Consider the following 22,829-nt stretch of genomic DNA (forward strand, 5'->3'; position numbering starts at 1 on the left):
TCATTTTCATTTTAATAATGCAGTGCATTTCAGGCAAAATGCTGAAGAGTGTAAGAATGAGCTTTGCCAATTTTTTTATGCTGTGGCACTTTCCAGTCTTGAATCCATGAAATCTTTTACCCTCAAAGTCAGAAGCTTTTGGGGGTAGTTTTTGTGAACTCGATGAATAAGATCTTCAGGTTTTAAAAATGAGATGGATATATTTATTCTTGTTCTGGTCTGTTTGCTTTGAAGAATGACTTGTACTTGGGGAAAATATATGAAGTAATTTAGTTGTTTTTAATCCTGTGAAAATAAATGTTTTTGTAGGAAGAAAACTGGAAAATGGTGCTCCTCAAACTGCCCCTTGTGACGTTGTGCCACAGATTATGAATGATCAAAACTTCTATATATGACAGCAAAGCTCACTAAATTTGAAACTATAACATTTTACAGCCATCCATATCTGACGTCAATTCTCCACCACTAATGAACACAAACTTTCTCTTGAAGGAATGGGTCCCCAAAGGGATAGACAATAAAAATGGAAAAATTGTGAAGATTTACCTACAAACCTGATAAGCTGGAGGAGCCATTTCCATAGAAGGTGTTAACTAAAATCACAAGATTAAATTATTTTCAGTATCCATTAATTCTGTTGCAGTTGGTCACAACAGACAAAACACAAGCATTTTCTGTGAAACTATTGACCTGTGATTGTAGCTATTGGAGAGAGAAATTGCAATGATTGGAGAGATTTTTCTGGAAGAAATATTGATTGATCCCTCATTAACTTTATGAATCCTTTTCACTGTTGATTAAATATTTCCTTTTAGATGCTGTGACTACACTGAAGGAAATGTTGCAAGTTAATCAAGTGCCCAGCCAGCTTGCTGTTGCACGGCTAGTCCAAGCTTTGGCTTTAAAGGGTGATGTGGAGAAAATTCAGTCTGTGGAACAATTGATGGGAAACCTGGCACGGTCAATCAATTTGTCCAGGATGCTATTTATCAATAACTTAGTTCTGGCTCACATAAAAAAGTAAGTAAACTTTTTTGTCAGAAATTGTAGTGAGCTGAACTACTGTAAATCCAAGTCAGCTTTCAACTCTAACCATTTCAGAAGCTTAAAGAAACTTGAGTTTCAAGCATTGTCTAAGATATCATTTCTTGGATGCAAGATAGTCCTATTTGCGGTATTTGCAACTTTTTTGTAAAGTGCTGGTATTCTTTCTCATGAAATTTATGTAAATATTTTGCAAAATCTGCACAATTGTGATTTCCTAACGTTTAATTTTGAATAGACAAACATGTATGCATACATATCTATTAATTTTTTTGGAGTGCATATTTATATGGATTTTTGCACAAACTGATCCCTAGTGTAATGCTCTTTCCTGCTTTCTTTCTTTCTGTCTTCCCCATCTATGTACTGGTTTCCTGAAAGGTGAAAATTATCATACTCTGTTCAATTGAAGCAGTATTGATGATCAGTATGAAGACTCTGACCCTGGCTCAATAAGAATTTGTGTTTATAATCTGGAACATGAGCGATTAAAAATGTGATAGGTGGGGAATGGGAATAATCATTGAAGTTAACTAATGGCTGTGAACTTCATTTTAATTTATTAAATCAAGTATTTATGAAAATTACTTGAACTAAACAACAGATTAAAAATGAATTTTAGCCAATATTTTAATTTAAAATGTCATGAACAGTGACAAATAATTTGTAGTTTCCTGTTTTAACATCATTGCGGTTTCAACTTTACCTTCATTAAAAAAATGAATGCGACTTGTATCTCAGAAGTGGACTAGCTTAATTACAGTGGTATGAGTTGAACATAAATTGTTGAATATAAATTGTATCTTATGGCTGCTCACCACATACTTCATACCACATATTGGCCTAATAATTAAAATAGCAATTTGGGAAAGATATGTACATTTTTAGATACAAACTGTGTTGGTGTAGATATTGCAGACATATTTGAATATTGTTATTGTGAATGGTTTGCATTTTTCCACATTTATTCTCTGTTACAAAGCCCTTTTTCTGAATAGGAAGCAATTCATGGACATAATGCTGCACTGGGCTTTATTAAAAGGGGGCATGGTGTAAGGAGTTTTATTTTCTTGATTTGGTGGAGATGTGAATATGCAAGGAGCTCATTCTGCAGGCAAAGAAGGTTTCTATACCACTGCCCGAGTCTTTCTGTAAAAGCCAGATATCTAGTCCATTTCTTTATTTTTCTCTTTATGGCAAGTATTTGATGGAGAGTTTTCCAATTTCCAATCTTGCTTTCACTAAAGATAAAGCTGTTTTGTACAGCTGAGTGCCTGTGTCTCTTTTCTTGAAAAATATGTTAACCCCTACATGCGGCTTACAAATTAAGTGATATTTGCAGAAGGGCATGTATATCTATGTTGATAAATATTTAATTGAATGATCAAGATCGTTATGACCTTTCAGCCTGAATTATTTAGAAATGATGCCTTGGTGCGATATTTGCATGTTTAAGAATTCAGTGCACCTTGCAGAGTGAGTGTGCAGATAACCACACAACAGTCCATGTCATTTAATTGTAAGATTTTTCCCTTTAAAAGTGTATTGTGGTGACTTAGACTTTTCAAGGTCATAGTTCGTTATAGCAGTGCATCTGATTACCGTTGATTGTGCCTATTCAGCTATGAATTCTTTTACTAGTTTCATAATTTCTGCTTCACTGCAGTAACAGCTGTACAAAAAGCTTCCAATATTTTCTCATTTTGTAATATTTATGGAAAAAAATGAAACATTCATGCTTTCTACCTCTTTATTTTATATCCATCAGGTGCTTTTAAGTTTGTAAGTTAATCTGCAATGCAACCTTTTGTTCTGTTTTTCTTCAGTAATAATATTGACACAGCAGTGGAATATGTTGAGCCCTTCTACATTCCAGGCGAAAATAGTTCTCAGCAGCAAGTAACAAGTATGTCCTATGTGTTCCGAAAGGTAATGGAGGAAAATTGTGAAGAAGCAATAGATAAATGTAAGTTTATCTGACTATGCATGCTGCTCACTATGTGTCAACTGAGGAATATTTCTTGTACTTAAATGTGGAATGAGAGAACTGTAGCAAGTATTACATTTGAAATCTTTGCTGTTTTGCTGCTCCATATTCGCCTTTCTACTCATGAGTCCTGCAGCTATCAATTAGCTCCATTTATCTAAGATCCTCCTTCACTGTCCGGCAACAGGAATTACAAGAGTCTGCCACTTTTTTGTCTTATCTGCCTGGGATAACGCACCAAATGTGCATGGTACTGCAGAAAATAGTGTATTAGCTAAGAACGAACTCTCATGCCAACAGTGTTGGGTGAGTTTGACAGGTAGAAGTGGCTTGATTTTGCACCACCAGAATCTCACAAACTAGCAGGCAAGGTTTTTATCAGATTACCACAATTATTTTTAGACTCAGCTCATCTTTCATAGTAACTGCCATATGCTTTTTTGTTTACAGTCTGTCTCTGTAACTTTAATGACTTATGAATGATCCCACAAATTTACTTTCAGAGAAAGCAAAAAGTAAAAATCATGGCTAATACAGATTAAACTTGAATCGTTAGTTACAAAGCCTTGCAAAGGTAAAACAAAAGAGTATCTCTGAGAAATAACATCCCCTATAGTCATTGAGAAAACAGTTAATCAATGGTATTTTTCTTTGTCCTTTCTCAGTCAAATTTCTCTACCTTCCCCCCTGAGGCATCGACACTCTTGGGTATAGTTCCACGGGTACCGATCACCCTCTGATGCCTTCCTGTGTATAGTTCCATGGTTACTGTTCACTCACCAATGCCTTACTGGGGGTGTCATTCACCCTACCAAGTCTTGCAGGAGTATGGTTCCATGGGTACTGTTAATTCTCTGTGTCTTACCCAAGTTTGTCTTTCTAATCATTGAGCCTTTGCAGTGAGTGCTGGTAAAATTTTTAATTAAGGAGGGTACCAAAGCTAAACACTATCCTGCCTTGATGTCCACAGATATGTGCCCTGGAGTCATAGAGAGATACAGCACTGAAACAGGCCCTTCGGCCCACCAAGGCTGTGCCGACCATCAACCACCCATTTATACTAATCCTACATTAATCCCATGTCCCCTAACACATCCCCACCTTCCCTCAATTCTCCTACCACCTACCTACACTAGGGGCAATTTACAATGGCCAATTTACCTATCAACCTGCAAGTCTTTGGCTGTGGGAGGAAACCGGAGCACCCGGCGGAAACCCACACGGTCACAGGGAGAACTTGCAAACTCCGCACAGGCAGTACCCAGAACCGAACCCGAGTCGCTGGAGCTGTGAGGCTGCGGTGCTAACCACTGCGCCACTGTGCTTCCAGCAAGGGGTTGTTGATTAGCATTAAGAAGCAGTATCCCTGACGAAACATTTCTTCTCTCTAGCTCTGGAGCGCTGAGTCTAATTGCCCAGTCCTGGCTGCCGTCTTCCTCATCTGGGCTCATTGTTTTAACCAACTATGGCAATAAGGAAGAGCTTTGGTTTCCTAATTAACTCCTGTGACAATCTAGAAAGAAACAAATATGCAATTTAAAATTTACAAGGCTTCATTCTCTCCTCCTGATTTCCTTTTCCCCACTCCCACCCTAAATTTGCTTCATGTGCCTACGTTAAGCTCCTTGAATAGGACGACATTCAGCGAGCAGCTGTCTTAACAGTGGGCTTCAGCAGGTTCATCTGAACAAAACAGAAAGTGAATTTTTTTCCGAACCTCTTCCTTCCTTCTCCTACCCATTAACTTTTTGGATAGCTGAAACACAAATATCAACTTCTATGACAAAATTAAAAAAGTAACAATGACAGTTGAATGCTAATGGACCAAAATAGAAGATTCTTGTGCTCCATTTAAAAGAAATTATAAAAGGTGTCTAGCATTTTGTTGCCTTATATATTGCAGTGAGTGCCATGGCTGAACGGTTAGCTAACCATTTTGCAGTGTACAAGCCTGTGACAGATCTCTTTCTACAATATGTGGATCTAGACAGAACAGAGGATGCCAGATTTCTTCTGCAGGTATACACTAATAATTTTGCATTCGTACCTTCTTTATATACAAAAATAATTTACTAATCACTTTGTCAGCCTGTATTCTTTTTTGGAATGAATATTTAAACAAATGTGCTAATATAGCATAACTTGGAGTTACTGATGCAACCATGTGAAGAATGATCAGGATATATGTTTATTAGCTTAGAGGGCTTTAGTTTCAACAGCGTTTAACTCAACTCCCTCACAGTGTTGAGTGCAATTCCTTATTGGTTTCTCCAATTATGTCCTCAATACTTCGTGCTGAATGAAGCAAATTAAATCACCGGAACATTGAGAGAAATAAAAGATATGTTAATAATTATTTTCATTTGTTTGTTTTTTTTGTGTGGTTGGGAAACTTTATTTGAGTACATCTTTATTTAAAAAAAAAATACAATGCAGCTGTCATCATTGAAGTGCAATCCATTTGAGTGAATGCTTGGAATTAGGCAGCTGAACAATTGTGTATTCTGCTCTGATATGCAGCGTGTCTGTTTTAAAATATTATGGTAAAACATACAAAACACTTCCTGTGGTTGTTGTAGAAGATAGATATCTATATTCTCCTGCAATTAGCAACCAGTAGAATAAAAATGACTCCTATAATTAAACTGGAGGTCTTCTGTTACTGCATGTGATCTCCAGTACAAATGTTTAGATTTCTTCCCTTATTGATTCTTACACTTCTTCTGCATCTGAAATAGATTAAAGTGCTACTGCATAGTGTTATCGATTTCTTTACAATAAACGCAGTGCAAAAATGATGGCACTCAATTAAAATTCTATACATCTTCTCCTTGGAAGTGAAGCCTATGTACATAGCAATGTATTCTTTTCTGAATCGCTATCTGTGTTCTCCTCTCTTAGATACCAGTAAAGTAAAACTGACCTCTGTAATTAAGCTGGAAATCCCCAAATTCTCCGTTGTGAGCCCTGCTGCCACCGTTCAAACTTTTTTATATTCGTTCTTGGAATGTTGGTTTAGCTGGCAACTTTTTCGCTTATTGATGCTTAAACTTCCTTATAATTTCAGTATATCCTTCCTCTTTGCTGACAAACGAAATTGCTGCTGCAACATGTGAAGATTTATTGCTGCATCATTCAGTTTTTTTATCAGTCATGTTCTGTCTGCAATTTTTCAACAACTCACAAATGCATAAATTCATAAGTTGCTGTTGCTGGATGTTCTGAATTTGCAGTAAATGACAGGGTGGTAATCTTCAGGGAATGAGACAACAGCATTCAGGCTTTTTGATGGTTTAAAATGTAAAACAGAGCAAATGTTGAGCAGTCTGTAGGGAATAAAAGCTGCCATTGACAGTGTACACACATGCACTGACAAAGAGTCTATTCCCAGCAGGTGGCAGCCAAACAATCAGTGATCTTGCAGATTGCTGGGTTCATGGGTACTCACACTGTCAGCCTATGCACATTTTTCTCTCCTGACAGTAAACAACACAGCTTTTGCTTGTAGTGTAATATGATTAATAAATGCAAGGAGTTAAAGCAAACCAAACATTGAACAGCCCACAATTAATATCTATTGTCAAATATTGTTGCACATTTAGACAATAAGTGTATTTTTTTATCTCTTTTATAAACACAAACACAGCAGCATTGATGTATTCAGTGTGAACAGTATAACTGCATAAATCTTAAGCAAGTCATTTTTGGAGGTGAGGAATTCTGTCATACGTAGAACATAAGAATCTTCACCAGATAAAAAATATTTGGGCTCAACAAGACTGCCCTTTTTTATTGATCAACCCATCAATCTACCAAAATGAATGATGTTTAGACTTTTTACAGGACAGCAGGAGAAAGAAAAAATTAAAAGTTCTTTTCAGGTTTTGTTTTGGTGAAATTCAGAGGATTTCAGAAAATTCAAACAGGTGTGCTCAACTGTGTACAATGTTACCTGGCCTATTTCTCCATTCATAGTTGTAAATACTTGTGTTGCACTGAAGTTGTGAAATTGGTGCCTGAAGTGTTTTTTCTTGGAAGTCACCCCAGTGTAGTGTTGCTTATGAAGTGTAGATCATCATTCTAATAAAATACGTCGCTTTTCTTTCATTCTGATGGAACATTATTGTAGAAGTTTGTACCTGTTCAGTTCTCTCTCGTGTAAAACCAGTGTTAACTTTTTTAATCAAGGCACAAAATCCCAACCAATGTCTTACTCAAACACCATTCTTGGAATGCTGTAATGCACTAGGACTCAGACATTATGATTACAATCCTACATTTCGACAGATGCCAGGTAAAAAACATTCCTTCCCAACAGAAGTAAAAATACAAAAGGACCGGCATTTTTCTTTTGATTCAGCCCTTTAATTTGCACTTTGAGGGCTGGGATAAAGTACTCCCAGCATCTTTTTTTGAATATCAAGAAGAGAATAGCTCAGTCAGACAGGCCAAAGTGAAGGCTCAGAGACATGTTGAGTAATTTTAACAAAGGACAACGGGTAAAAGGAAAATGGTGTGCAAATAGGTGCTCTGTCAAATTACAAGTACAGCTGCATACAACAGTATAAATGCAAAACTTTAAAATGGCATGTATAAAGACTGGATAAATGGCATTGATGTGAAACTGTGCAGAACTCAATGGGTTGAAATGTGAGTAGTCAAATGATGGAAAATACATTTTTGTTTTTATTTGTCTTGGGATGTGGGCGTCGCATTAATTGCCCTTGAAGGTGGTGGTGAGCCACCTTGAACCACTGCAGTCCATGCAGTGTAGTTACACCCACAATAATGTTAGGGAGGGAATGCCAAGATTTTGACCCAGTGACAATGAAGGAAGAGCAATATAGTTCCAAGTCATGATGGTGTGTGACTTGGAGGGGAACTTGGTGTCCCCATGCATCTGCTGCCCTTGTCCTTCTCGGTGGTAGAGGTCATGGGTTTAGAAGGTGCTGTCGAAGGAGGCATGGTGAGTTGCCAAAATAAGAAAAAGCTCAAAAATTGTAGTGAAAGACAGTCAGAAGTTTAAAACAACGTATTTTGGCATTATATCATTTTTAAAGAATTGCTTATACTGCAATTTACAGAATTTGCAATAAATACAGTTAGATATTTTTGATGTGCTGTCATATTCCATTTATTAATATGTTGCAGGTTATATTTTTGGCTTATGGGTTTTGTACAGGATCATGGCCATGCACAGTGGGACATAATTCAGGCTGAGACTTGCTCAGATGCATGGCCTGGGCAAGAAAGTATCCAGTTTACTGTACTTGGCAAAGGATCAGTGCAGTGGGTTTCTACACTGCTCTTTCACCTTGGGAACCTTGGATTCAAATCGCCAGACTAAAGAGACAAAAGTCTCCTATTATTGAAGTCCTCTGCACCATCAGCTGAGGCAGTCTGAAATGGGCGTAGGAGCACTGCATCGCTGTCTTCAATTTACTACAAATTGACACTAGAGCGATAGTTCACTCAGAGTTCACCACAGAAGCAGCTTGTTAGAATAAAGTAGGGGTTAGTTGTTTGATAAAATAGAGAATCTTTACTCTTGTATTTGGTTTTGTAATACCCAGCTTGATAACTTCAAAACGAACAATGTATTCCATTATTCATCACTAACATTCTCACCTTAAGTCAGAATATGTATAAAATGCGAATCACATTTTTCAATGTATATCCACTTTACGGAGGTAACTTTAGGATTAAGTAATTTAAATGTTAAGTATGTAGTCAATACATGTCACATGTTTAAGTTACATTTATGAGATACATCACTTCAGTGTAAAAGTATTGAAAAGTTAAAATATTGAGCTACCCTTTCTTTCAACAGATTACTCGTTTAAATGCCACTAATGTCTGGGTTTGATGTTTTTCAGAGATGCCCTGCAATTGCAGAACAGAAAAGAAGTTTGATTTCGTTCATTAGTAAGACTGCACAGCAACCTGGGCAGGTATGCACACTAAAGACTCTTCAAAATGTTTACAGTATTCTGTTTAATGTTATTTTGCATGCAGTGTAGGGAAAAAGTGTTTATTTTTAAAATGTTCCTCCTACTCACACTGAGTCATTTGATGTTTTCTAGCCAAGGGATTGGGGCGGGATTTACTCTTAAGGTGCTATCGGTTACAAGTGACACACTTTAACCATCTGTTGAAGGTGTTGAATACATGGGTAGGATAACACAACTTGCCTTTTTTTAAACCCTTGTAGCTAACCTCTAATAGCCCCTCGCCCACCTAATTCACAATAAACAATCCCAGCTAAAAGATTGTAAATTTGTCATTCAAGTGGAGGGAGTAATGGCAATAATTCCATCCTGCCTTCCCAGAACAACTTATCTTAAAAACAAATTGAAATATGATCCCAAAGTATAGTCTCAATTGATCTTCTAATGCTAGCAAGCTACTGCAGTTTAACTGGCTGCCCAAAAATAACTACTTAGATAGAGATGACAGTATGAGAAATTTTGGCAGCACGGGCATAACAATTTTGTTCTTTTTTTGAATAGATTAACACAACCTACTCATCAATACCTTTAAATGATTTATCTCTCCAGTAGTCAACTGATGTACCCATTTGTGCTGTCAGCTCTAATGACTTCCTTGGTATTATTTATTACACAATTTAGGTAAAAATGTCTGCCTGACTTCCAAGGATACACAGTGCTAACATCCTCTGTTCAGCCTGCAGCTTTGCCAAAAAAAATCTTAATTTTCCTTTCAAGATAATACACTGATAATATACATGTTGAGGATTGCAGGATGAGAGACCTTACTGCTGGAGTTGTTATTCACCGTGATTTATCCAACATATTGCCATCAATTTAAATTTTGTTTGCCTTTTTTTTCTCCTCAGGCTCACAAGATCATTGGGCTCCTTGACCTGCTGAAAGATTTTCCAGAAAAAGAAATTGCATATTCATACCTAATGAAATGTTATGGTAAACTATTTAATGCCATGCTTATCTTATTAAACATAATTGTATTTAGTTGGAACAATAAAAATTGCATGTATTCAGCCACAATGTTAAGACTATTAAAATGTCTCTATTTGTGTCTCTTTCTCTAGCATTGGACAATAATGTGGTTTCTGCAAAGGCTTTGTATGAAAAGGTTAAAGAAGAAAAAATGATACCAGATGAACTGTTTCTGAAGCGTCTCGCTGTGCTACTGAAAAATTCAGGGGAATCTCTCTTTTTCACTGAGCCCCCTGTGAGTATTTCCTGCTCAAATCGTCCATTGTTTCAGCCTCTGATCCATTACTGGGGTAAACCCAGGGCTATAAGACTATATTACTGCAAAATGCTCCACAGGGCAGCCTAACTAGAAACTGCTGACACGTTTAATTTTGGATATCAGTGAAGATTAGGTTTCAGGGAGCCCCTCAATACAGGATTCAATGCTGTACTACAAGCAGCATACTGATTTTTTTTTCTGTTTTCGGCATTACAACAGGTGGGTGCAAGTAAGTGAATACAATAGGCTACAGCTGGAGTACTTTCTACAGTTCTGGTTGCGACACTATAGGAAGGATGTGATTGCACTGGAGAGGGTGCAGAGGAGATTCACCAGGATGTTGCCTGGGCTGGAGCATTTCAGCTATGAAGAAAGACTGGATAAGCTGGGTTTGTTTTCCTTAGAGCAGAGAAGGCTAAGGGGAGACCTGATAGAGGTATACAAAATTATGAGGGGCGTAGATAGGAAGAAACTTATTCCCTTAGCGGAGGTGTCAGTGACCATGGGCATAGATTTAATGTAAGGGGCAGGAGGTTTAGAGGAGATTTGAGGAAAAAAAATTTTCAGCCAGAGGGTGGTTGGAATCTGGAACACACTGCCTGAAGGGATGGTAGAGGCAGGAACACTCACAACATTTAAGAAGTATTTAGATGAGCACTTGGAATGCCATAACATACAAGGCTATGGGCCAAGTGCTGGAAAATGGGATTAGAATAGATAGGTGCTTGATGGCCGGCATGAACACGATGGGCCGAAGGGCCTGTTTATGTGCTGTATAATTCTATGACTCTAATGTGGCAGCAGGTTGGTGAGCTAGATCCCAAAACCTGGTGTGCCACAAAGTGGTAGGATACAAGTTCCTGCCTGTGATTTCCCACACAGTGAATTCCCAGTTTTAATTTTTGTCCTGGGAATATACTCAGTGGAAACTACACGAGTACCCATGGGAAGCAAAATCAGGCCATCAGTAGTTTTTGCCCAGAGAGTGGTGGGTTAAGAGAAATAAAGTGTGAAGTTTTAAATTTAAAAAAAATTAATTATATGTAAAAGAACCCTAAGTGTAGTCAGCAACTGAGGCATGTGCACATCACTAAATACCCCAATTATAGTAAAGCATTTTCTTTCTATCACTTGATACTGCATTACGGAGTCCCGAATCACACTGGGTTGAAGCATTGAATTTCACCTGGGTTTCAATCCAATCAAGACATAAATAGTTGGGTAACAACAGTCTAGTGAGTGTGGCATAACTGCCTGGTGTTTACTAATTTGCACTAAGTTGACACTTAAGATGGTTCAAGTGGAAAGATTGATTTTGATTTGTACGGAAATACTCTTTTGGAAGAGTTTACTCAGCATCTTACTGGTGACATCCTTGATACTGTGCTGAAATGGTGCCATAACTTAACACATTCATTTCATTGCTTATAGAATTATGAAATCCCTGTATTTTTCTTTCAGATTTCCCTAGCTTAAATGGGCAGGGTTTTTTTTATTCGTTCATGGGATGTAGGTGTTGCTGGCAAGGCTAGTATTTATTGCCCATCCCTAATTGTCCTTGAGAATGTTAGTGGTGAATCGCCACCTTAAATTGCTGCTGTCCGTGTGGTGTAGGTACTCTCAGTGCTGTTAGGGAGGGAGTTCCAGAATTTTGACCCAGTGACAATGAGGGAACGGCGATCTATTTCCACATCAGGATGGTGTTGACCTCCTAAATTTTTACCTAAGCTACCTAATGGAAAATCCACAACAGTGGCTTGGGCTTAACTTTTCTCATCACAGTAGCTCTGCTGAGATTGGCAATTTAGTGGCATAGAAGATCAATGCTGAGCTTCTCCACACTGTCCCTCCCTTCCCCGCCCCTCTATTTATTTGTATAGAAAGAAAACAATTTGGATAGGCTAATATCACAGAAAAGGAATTAGAGAGAACTGGAAAATTGGAATTATTATTTTACTCTAGGGATGGGGAAAACCAAGTTGGTTACAAACTGAGATCTAGCTCTATTGACCAAATTTAACAATGCTTAGCTGACTATGTATTCCATTAGTCCACCATTTTGCTTTGATTTAAAGTGTTTTTTTATGTTCATCAAGATAAGGTATTTTGGTATGGATGCATAGAGTTCAGGTGTGTACCAATCACAAGCTAATTGAGTGATGAAGCAGGCTCCAGATTCTGAATTGCCTACTGCTGTTCCTAATGTTTCTATGTTCTTATGAATGGGACACGATATTTTGGTTACCTGTTGTCAGTATCAAACACTCTGAGGTTCAGTACAGAACATGGTTGCAGAATAAAACATTGCCTACACTGCTCTAACACCATAACTCAGCCCAAATCTCAGAAGATACCAGAGTGAAATGACATCTCACAAATCGCTTGAGTGAGATTTCCCCTAATTTGCTCAGAATTGTCAGTTCGGAGCTGTGATATTTTCCCAGCAGGGCCTCAATGCGCCTTCTCATACCTATTTTGCGTAAGATTCTTGCAGACAGGAGAGACATTCACCCCATTAGTCTGGGCTGGATTTGAATCCAAAGTTTCAGACAAGAAAGTTTTTTTAAAAATTATAAAACTTTTCAATTTCTGATCTTAAAAGAGAGCATCAAAAGTAAGTGATTAATTCCTTGGTTTTGACATATTTTGCATCTCTTCAGTCATTTTTGTTCCTATTTAAGAGGGAGGATGCAGCACAATATTCATTCAGGTTGTGCTGATTTTATAATGAGGCTAATACCATCACTGTTGAAAAGGTCAGTACATTTAAATTTTAAGGCTTCAACACTTTGGAATGTGACATGTCAGTGTATAGTCATACTTTGCCTTTCAAAGCATAATTACAATGTTTTTCAGTGGATTGTATCTATTGGGCTGAATGTTATCAATACATGCATATTATTTTTAAATGCAGTGCTTTAAATAGCGGTACGAAGCACACAGAAGAATACAACACCCTGTTCAGACAAATCATTAAACAATTTTTCCTCTCTAAACAGGAAAGTTTTAAATTTTATGCAGACAAACTGAAGCGAGAAAAGGCAGAAGAATCTTCTGATAAAAACTAAGATGAAGATTGAGACTATCAAACATTTTTATACTTTGGCGAGCCAACTCTGGATGAATGTGTATTTCTGAAATATGGTGACTTGAACTATATATTTGACTGTACAGGAGTATTTAATGTGACAAATAAAGATTCGGAGATGACAAACCTTTTCTCTCGTGCTCTCTGTTCTCTCTTTCTCAGTTGTTTATGTTCTCTGCCATTTTATTCAATAGGTAGTATGTTTTTGCTGCATCAGTTTATACAAATTTTGAAATTACTGTCATTCTTATATTGGCTGTGGCTCAGTGGTAGCAAGGCACATAATCTAGGCTAACACCTGTGCAGTACTGAGGGAGTGCTGCACTGTCAAAGGAGCAGGAGAGTTTGTGTGTCTTGGCCAATATTTAATGGTCAATAAACATCACCAAAACAGATTATCTGGTCATTAATCTCATTGCTGTTTGTAAGACCTAGTGGGTAAATTGACTGCTGTGCTTGCATATAGCATAACAATGACTACACTTCAAAAGTACTTCTTTGGCCGTGAAATGGTTTGGATCGTTCTAAGTTGTGAAAGGTCCTATATAAATGCAAATTTGTCTTCCAATTGTGAAAAAAGTAACACATGAAGCAATAGGATCAAACCAAAGGAATTGGTTATTCTAATTGTTCTCAATTACAATACAGACACATATTTAAACATCACGTATGATTGATGGAGATATGAAATAAATCTTTGATATCAGCTTCCCTACAAGTCAGATTGCTGATTCTGGTGAACAGTTGTGCCTCGACAATGTTGATAACATTTATGAATGTTTTGCTATAACATCGTGAACTAATGCAGGTGTGGGAGCTAGCACATGTCCCTTTATGCAGCACTTGACCTACAAATGTTGGTTTGTTAGCCAAATTGAAAGGGAAAATTGAGATTTAGATGCGCTATTCCCCCTCTTGACTACAGAACTGGGATCCTGAAAGCTCCACAGAATTCTGTTGAGACGACAGTGGGGCTTGCACATTTTCTGAAAATGAACAAAGATTCAGCTGCCTAGCCAAAATCTTATTCCCGTGGAATCCAAGCAAAAAATCAGGCTAGCACCAACACTCTTATCTTTGTATCTTCATATAATGATCTGGACATGAGTAAACATCAGGGTTTTCTTCCTTCCATAACCAACATCAGTCAAAGAAAGATCTTACATTTATATAGGAGGGAGGCCAAGGACAGATCTTTGAGGGACTTCAGAGATAGCAGTGGAGCAGGAAGAGAAGCCATTGCTGGAAATAATCTGACTATGAATTGATAGATACGAGTGAGGACAATCAAACGGAGCTAAACAATGGAGGAGGATGGCATGGATAGCTTTGTCAAAGGCTGCAGAGGTCGAGAAGGACAAAGCCACCGAGCATATCATATGTGGCTTTGATTAGGGCTCTAGCAGGGGCAGAAACCTGATTGTGGAGATTCACCCATAGTCTTGCAGGAAAGATGGGCACAGATTTTGGGAGGCAACAACAACAAGGACTTTGGAAAAGAAAGCACATGAGGCAGTAGTTTGCAGGGACAGGGTTGAGGGTACATTTTTTGAGAGCTGTGATAATGAATGCATGGAAGGGAGACAGTACCTGGAACGGGAACCATTTAAGATATTGGCTTGCACGGGGCTCCATAAAGGAAGCTGAGTGGTCAACAGTTCAGTGGGAATGGGGGTCAAAGGTGCAGGAGTTGGGTCTCACAGACACGATGAGTTCAGATAGGAGAGCAAGAAATTATAAAGAGATGGGGCTTGGTTTGGCCAGCTAGGGAAAAGGGAAGAATCAACTGACCAACAGATGGTCTCAATTTTAGTGACGATATCCATGCGCTCATTGCATTCATTGGTAAGGATAATGGGGGAAGGGAGATAGGTTTAAGGCGATGATCAGTTGTGGAGCAGAGGTTACTTTTGCTTTCCAGAATGCAATTTTGGTAGAAAAAAGAGGTCCTACAGTTCTTTGTGTGGTTCAGTTAGATCGGGCAATGGATGGCTAAACCTGATAACATACTAAGTTTGCTCAAGTTTACGTCCCTTGGACTTGAGGGAGCAAAGATGGGGGTTGGACCAGGAGAATGACCAGAGAAGGGAGTCTTACTGGGGCTAAGGGCATCAACAGAGGGAATGGTTGAGCACATTGACAGCTGCAAAATATCTTGGAAGGTGGAAGGCAAGACGTTTGAGAGTTTGACAGTGCAGTTCTAACTGACTTGGGGGCCTGAATTTTACGGTGAATGGACGGGAGCCAGACTCCAACGTGAAAGTCAGTGGCGAATCCGCTTCCGCCTAGCCTGGGGATCCGTCCCGTATTTGACGGATCCCCAGGCTTTAATTGTCCCGAGGCAGGACTTCCACCCACTTGAGGGAGGAGGTCCCGCCTCAGTGAGCTGCCGGCCATTCAGCGGGCTGGCAGCTCTTAGTCCTAGCAGCACCACTGGGAGCTGTGGCCACAACTGGGACTGCAGCCAAGCTGATGCCATGGATCGAGGAGGGAAGGTAAGTATGGGCATGATCGGTCCTTCCCTGGTGAGGCTGGAGGGGTTCTTTGGGGGGAGCGGGGTGTCTTGGGTCCCAGGGGTGGGTTAGGAGGCGGGGATGGCCCTCAATCGGGCACCCTGTGCCCGACTGCCACACACCCCCGGCAGCTATCGCTGGGTGGCCTTTCACGTCCCCAGCACACCCGCTTGCCACGGGTAAAATATCTGTGGAGGCGGGTGAGGGCCGAACTGGCCGCTAAGTGGCCTCGGGTGGGCGGTCCTTTTCCCATCCCCCGCCCCCCCACTTGACCTCCATAAACTCTGAAATCGGGGTGGGTAGGCCTCCCAGTGCCTGCCGCTCAATTCTACACCGCCCCCAATTCACCATCCGACCCGCTGGGGCGGCATAAAATTCCAGCCCGTTTTTTTTTCACCTCGGGGCAGAGTGGAAGGAAATAAAGTTGGAAGTGAGTAGGGGGGTGTCTTTAGTGAGAGAAATGAGGAAATGATTAGAAATGGCCTTGTATTTTTTTTAATTTTGCAGTTAATTTTCCAGGCTTTCCGTCAAGTATGTATTTGCATTCTAAATTGTTTGGGGTCATTGAAGATCAATTAATTGATGTCATCCGCAACATGCTGTTGCACATGTAAACCCAATCCTACTGAATATAGCAGGTAATACTGACTCATTTATTGTCAACCCTTGAGAAAGAGCTCAATTCTGCACTTCATGGTACAAAATATCAAGATGGGTAAGAGAAAATTAGGCAAATCAGAAAGGTGGGGTGTAAAGTTTGGGTTTTACAAGCTTGTTGATTTGTAGGCAAGATAAAGAATTTCAAATTTTGAGCTCCTTCAAAATAGAGTTACAATTGATGAAGAATGAAGATGCAGGGGGGACGGAGACTTAGTGTATAAGGAGCTTGGGAGGAACGAGATTGCCGGCATTACCCCAACCCTACCACACTGCCCCCAATTAGCTATTTGTTAAAGCTTTTTCCACCCTCCCCTCTTGTAGCTAGCCCCCAAAATGCATGTATCCTCCTTTAGCTATCCAGCCAACATATATTAAAATGCTGACCCCAAATATTATGCCACGGTCATCAGTAACTGCTGTGCTACACTTGAGCTCTCTTTGGTCATAGTGTGTTTTGCATTTACAGGTTAGTTCATATTGGTTTCAAAATGAAAAATGTTTAACTGTTCACAACCTTCGTGTCATATTTGACCCGAAGAGGAACTTTGTCCACATCCGCACAGTCATTAAGACTGCTTACTCTTACTCTGTCAGATTGCCCAACTCCACCCCTGTCTCAGCTCATCTGCTGCTGAAACCCTCATCCATGCCTTTGTTACCTCAAAGCTTGACTATTCCGATGCACTCCTAGCCAGCCTCCCAGGTTCTACCTTCTGTAAATTTGAGGTCATCTAAAACTCTACTGCCCATTTCCTTTCACACCAAGTCCCATTCATCCATCATCCTGGTGCTCACTGAGCAATGGCTCCTGGTTAAGCAACATCTGTTAAAATTCACATACTTATTTTAAAATCCTTCCAAAGCCTTTCCCCTCCCTATCTTTGTAATCTCCTCCAGCCTCACAACCCTCCGAGATAGCTATAAGATAAGAGAAGGACATTAGTACGACAAAAAAACAGGTTAATAGACTGAAGAAAAGCTGATTTTGAGGGGCTGAGAATAGAGCCTTGGAAAATAAAATGGGCAACGATATTGGCAAACAACGATGTAGAACAACAATGGGAACTTTTTAAATGGTGTTCAACTGAGTGCAGGAAAAATATATTCTGCTAAATGGAAAGAACAAACTAAACATTAGTGAGTCTCCGTGGATGAATAAAGACATAAGGCAACAATTGAGGGTTGAGAAAGAGGCATACATTAACTACACAGAAAGAAGAGAGAATATAGAAGATTAGCGAAGCAATGAAATTGAATTATCAGGGAACATAAAATAGTAAAATATTTTACAGCACAGCAATAAAAAAGGAAGGCTGGGATGGGAATAGGACCATTAAGGGATAGACAGGATAATACCACAAGTAATGATAGCTGGAGAGATATTAAATAATTATTTCCCTTCAGTGTTTACCAGGGAGATAGAACAGGTAGATATGACATTGAATGGTGAGATGAGTAATGAGGTAAGTGCATTTAAAATAAAAAAAGGTCGATTGAATTTTAAAAATAGGGATGTATTGAATAAACTAATCAAACTCAGAGGATAAAGCCCCTTGTTTGGATGGATTGCATTAGTGCATTTAAAAAGAAAATTTAGGGAACAGGTGGTAGAAGTATTACTACAAATATTTAATAAATTGTTTTTAAAAAAAAAAAGTGTAGTGCCAGAGGACTGGCAACTAGCTAATGGAATTGCTAGATTTAAGAAGGAGGACAGAACGTGCCCAGGGATTTATAGACCAATCATTGGTGGTAAGAAAAATAATGGAATCCATACTAAAGGAGAGAATAGAAGAACATCTAGAAAAAAGTGTAGTAATGAATAGTCAGCATGGAGTTCAAAAGGGAAAATTTTGACCAACCTTATTGAATTTCTTGAGATAACAGAGAGAATAGACAATGGTAATGCAGTAGATGTAATTTATCTGGATTTTCAAAAGGTCTTCGATAAGGTGCCCCATAATAGACTAATGAATTAGATCAGAGAATGCAGAGTCAGAGGACAGGTGGCAGAATGGACAGCTAGCTGTCTTCAGAAAGCGGAGAGTGGGAGTAAAGGGTAGTTATTCAGAGTGGCAGAAGGTGGGAAATGGTGTTCTATAAGAGTCAGTGCTTGGACCACTCCGGTTTACAATTTAAATTAACAATTTGGACTTTGGAATCAACAACACAATTTCTAAGTTTGCAGATGACACCAATTTTTTGCGGGGGTTTGGTGGGGTGGGGGGGGGTGGTGTTGTGGAATAGTCAATACTGAGGAGGACTGCAACAAATTACAGGAGGACATTAATAAACTTGCAGAATGGGCAAATAATTGACAAATGAAGTTCAACACAAATAAATGTTAGGTAGTACAATTTGGTAGGAAGAACGGGGAAGTCACTTATTTCTTGGAAGGTGTGAGTCTAGGTAGGGTAGAGGAACAAAGGGATCTCAGAGTACAAACATACCAATCTCAAAGTTGCACCACAGGTTATCAAGGCCATTAAAAATGGCAAACCAAGCACTAGACTTTATTTCTAGAGGGACAGAATTGAAAAGTAGGGAAATTATGTGACACCTCTATCAAACCTTGGTTAGACCACACTTGGAGGACTGCGTGCAGTTCTGGTTGTCCACTGGAAAAGGTGCAGAGAAAGGTACAAGGATGATATCAGAAATACATAGGTATACATATCAGAAAACGATGAACTGGCTGGGTATTTCTTGAAAAAAGGCTGAAAGTGATCTAATAGAGGTCTTTAAGAAAGGTTTTGAGAGATTGGATACAGTGATAATGTTGCCACTTGTGGGGAAGAGCAAAACTAGAGGCCATCGATATAAGAAGTCACCAAGAAATCCAATAAGGAATTCAAAAGAAACTCCTTTACCCAAAGAGTGGTGAGAATGTGGAACTCACTACCACAGGGAATGGTTGAAGCAAATAGTATAGATGCATTTAAGGGAAAGCTAGAGAAGCATATGAGGGAGAAGGGAATAGAGGGTTATGTTGATAGACTTAGATAAGGAAAGACAGGAGGAGGCTCGAGTGGAGCATAAACACCGGCATGGACTGGTTGGGCCAAATGGCCTGTTTCTTTCCTGTACTTCCATGTATGTAATCTGTGCTCCTCTAATTCTGGCATCTCGAGCATCCTTGATTTTAATTGCTCCACCATTGGTGGTTGTGCCTTCAGCTGCTAAGGCCCTAAGTTCTGAAATTCCCTCCTTAAACCTCTCTACGTCTCTCTCCTCCTTCAAGATGCTCCTTAAAGCCTACCTCTTTGACCAAGCTTTAGGTCATGTGCCCTAATATCTTGTGGTTTGATGTCAAATTTTGTTTGTTAACGATCCTGTGAAGTAAAGCACAGCGGCCCGACCAGAGCCGATGACGTGTCGGGTTCGGGTCGGGTCTCTTCCGGGTCCGGCATTCGGGCTCGGGTCAAGTCAGCTGGACGCGGACAAAGTGCTGCCTTGCTCAGGGAGGGAACTTCTGCATGATTCTGCAGGAAGTCAAGTTCTCATTGGTTGCAGGCCTGAGGTGTTTGTAGATTTCTCTCTTGGTGGAAAGTTCAGTTTGAAGACAGATGATTGCTTCCAATTTCACTGCTGCTTGAGTTAAAAATGTAGAATTTTTCAGTAGGGTGCCTCCCTTATGGCTTGCTGGATTTTCTCCCAGCCCTTAGCTGGACAAGCTGTTTAGTGATGTTTCTTTCTCGGTGTCTCCCTCTCTGTCTCTCCGAGGGCTGCCTTTTTAAGGTAAAAGGTTTGTCACATCATCTTCTGGTAGAAGATTCTTTGGCCACCCCCCCCCCCCACCCACCCCCACCATGGTGATCACACAATGGCCCAGGATGAGAATAATCTGATTATGACATTTTCATTTCATACCTACTTTTGTTTCAGTAGAACCTTCAATTTGAGAATGTTTCAGGATGGGTGTAATTGACACCTCAACCTAGTTAGGCATCCTTTGTTCTAAACAGACCGTGGCAATGTTCAAATACACATGCGGCCAACTTTTGCAGCATTGTCCATTTTTTAAAAAAGGTAAAGTCAGTTTTTATAACTCCACAGTTTGAGTTTTTTTTCATTGTCACACTTCTGGTACGTGTGACAGGTGCTATAGTAACAATGTAGCCTTTAATCATTAATGGTTTCACCCTAGAATCAAGAACAGTTACAGCACATTCAGCCCATCATGTCCTTTCCAGTTCTCTGCAAGAGCACCTCACCTAGTCCCACTCTTTTTTCTTTCATGGGAAGTGAGCATCGCTGGCAAGGCCAGCATTTGTTACCCATACCTAATTGTCGTTGAGAAGGTGGTGTTGAGCAGCCTTCTTGAACTCTTGCAGTCCATCCTGTAGGTACACCCACAGTGCTGTTAGCGGGGAAGGTCCAGATTCAGCGATAGTAATGCTGTTGAATGTCAAGGGGAGATGGTTAGATTCTGTCTTGTTGTAGATGGTCATTGCCTGGCACTTGTGTGGTGCAAACGTTACTTGTCACTTATCAGCCTAAACCTAAATGTTGTCCAGGTCTTGCTGCATGTGGATACGGACTGCTTCATTATCTGATGAGTCACGAATGGTACCGGACATGATGCTATCATCAGAAAACATCTTCACTTCTGACCTTATGATTGAGGGAAGGCCATTAATGAAGCAGCTGAAGATGGTTGGGCCTAGGACACTACCCCGAGGAACTCCTGTAGTGATGTCCTGGGGCTTAGATGTTTGGCCTCCAACAACCACAACCATCTTCCTTTGTGCTTGGTACGACTCCAACCAGTGGAGAGTTTTCCCCTGATTCCCATTGACTTCAATTTTGTTATTCCAGTGCATTCCAGATCCAAACCATTCTCTACATAACAAGGTTTTTCTTCATGTCGCTGTTGCTTCTTTTCCAATCGCCTTAAATTGGTGCCCTTTGGTTCTCGATTGCTCCGCCAACTGGAACAGTTTATCTACTCTGTGCAGACCCCTAATGATTTTGTATGGCATTGGTCTTTCCAATGTCATCAGTAAAGGTACTACAAGTTTTAAAAAAATGTTGACATTATTTGCTTAGCAGTACTAAAGGATATTAGTATGGGCGAAAAAAATCACTGTTTGATGTACCAAACCTGTTCCTTCCACAGACCATGTCCATAGTTGTATGATGGATTTTATCAATCCATTTCACCTACTGGTGAAAGATTCTGCAAAGTTGCCATCTCCCAAAGTTAAGTGAAGTAAAACTTATTAAACTTTTGGTTGGAGATGTCAATCAAAACACAAATTTGCACTGCAGGTCATTGTGCTCAGTGCATTCACACGATATTCACAGGTAGGATCCTCACTCTTCATATGGAATGCCTGGGTTTGAATCTCAGCTAGTGCAAAATGTAAGTCTGTTACAGTGATTGAGTGGTGAGGATTACTTCTTTCTAAGCACAACAGTATACTCCATATCCTTGTCCAGCTACATTCCTTGCCTTGACATTTTGATGGTCCCAGTAGTTCAGGAACCCATCATGTTCCACACAATATTGATTTTCCCTATCTACTTAATAACTCTCAATCCCATTTCTAACTAGCTATCCCTCCAATTTATTTTAAAAGGGGTTTGAAAATGAGCTACTTTAACATCATGGAGTAACAATAAGAATGGCATCATAATCATGCAGGCACCAAATAAAAAGGCCGCTGTTTGCATAATTTTGTCCTTCCTCCTCACCTACAAGTATTATCTGGAAGATAACAGGCAGCAGAATTGCTGCATATCCCAATGTTGATGGCTATTCTTTTTGTATTTTTAAAATGTAATTTCTCTACAATACCTCTGGGTAATTGATTGTTTCATCTTTTATTTCATATTTAATATATGAACTGAATTTAGAAGCTGACATTTTTCAATTGGACATGTAGCAATTAAATTCTGAAACTTCAAAGCGCTAAAAAGCACATCTTTCACCATTAGAATGATAACTAAAAACAAATGCATTGTGCTGGAGGGATGAGGGAAGCAAATGGTCCTTAACAATTCTCATCAAATATTAAGAAATTCCTGAAAGAACCAGCTGCGAAATGGCTACTATCCCTGACATTTTATTTTCGAGCCTTTATTGGTATGCTGGATAACTAATATATACTTTCAGAGCCTGTACCAATGAGTCAGAATTAGTGCAGTATGTCTGTATCTAATGCATTTAGAAAAGAAATTCACAGAGGGATTAAAAATATTAGCAGTTACTTGAGAAAGAGATCATATTTTTCCAACTGTACACTAAGATTCTTGTTCAATGCACTTAGTGTTCTCTGATTAGTACATCTTTGAAAAT

General features: G+C 39.4%; 1 protein-coding gene across 1 annotated transcript in view; it reads left to right on the plus strand.

Annotated features, from left to right (window-relative positions):
• The window catches only part of lrpprc (leucine-rich pentatricopeptide repeat containing), a 154,880-nt gene extending 141,399 nt beyond the window's left edge, over positions 1 to 13,481 (plus strand). The window contains exons 32-38 of the mRNA XM_068045217.1: positions 816 to 1,020; positions 2,871 to 3,010; positions 4,935 to 5,050; positions 8,908 to 8,982; positions 9,888 to 9,972; positions 10,101 to 10,243; positions 13,267 to 13,481. Of these exons, the coding sequence (XP_067901318.1) occupies positions 816 to 1,020; positions 2,871 to 3,010; positions 4,935 to 5,050; positions 8,908 to 8,982; positions 9,888 to 9,972; positions 10,101 to 10,243; positions 13,267 to 13,335 (833 nt within the window). The 3' untranslated portion in view covers positions 13,336 to 13,481. The remainder of the gene's footprint in view (positions 1 to 815; positions 1,021 to 2,870; positions 3,011 to 4,934; positions 5,051 to 8,907; positions 8,983 to 9,887; positions 9,973 to 10,100; positions 10,244 to 13,266) is intronic.
• The last annotated feature ends 9,348 nt before the right edge of the window (positions 13,482 to 22,829 follow it).

The sequence above is a fragment of the Heterodontus francisci genome, chromosome 13 (genome assembly GCF_036365525.1).
Source record: "Heterodontus francisci isolate sHetFra1 chromosome 13, sHetFra1.hap1, whole genome shotgun sequence".
Classification (NCBI taxonomy): domain Eukaryota; kingdom Metazoa; phylum Chordata; class Chondrichthyes; order Heterodontiformes; family Heterodontidae; genus Heterodontus; species Heterodontus francisci.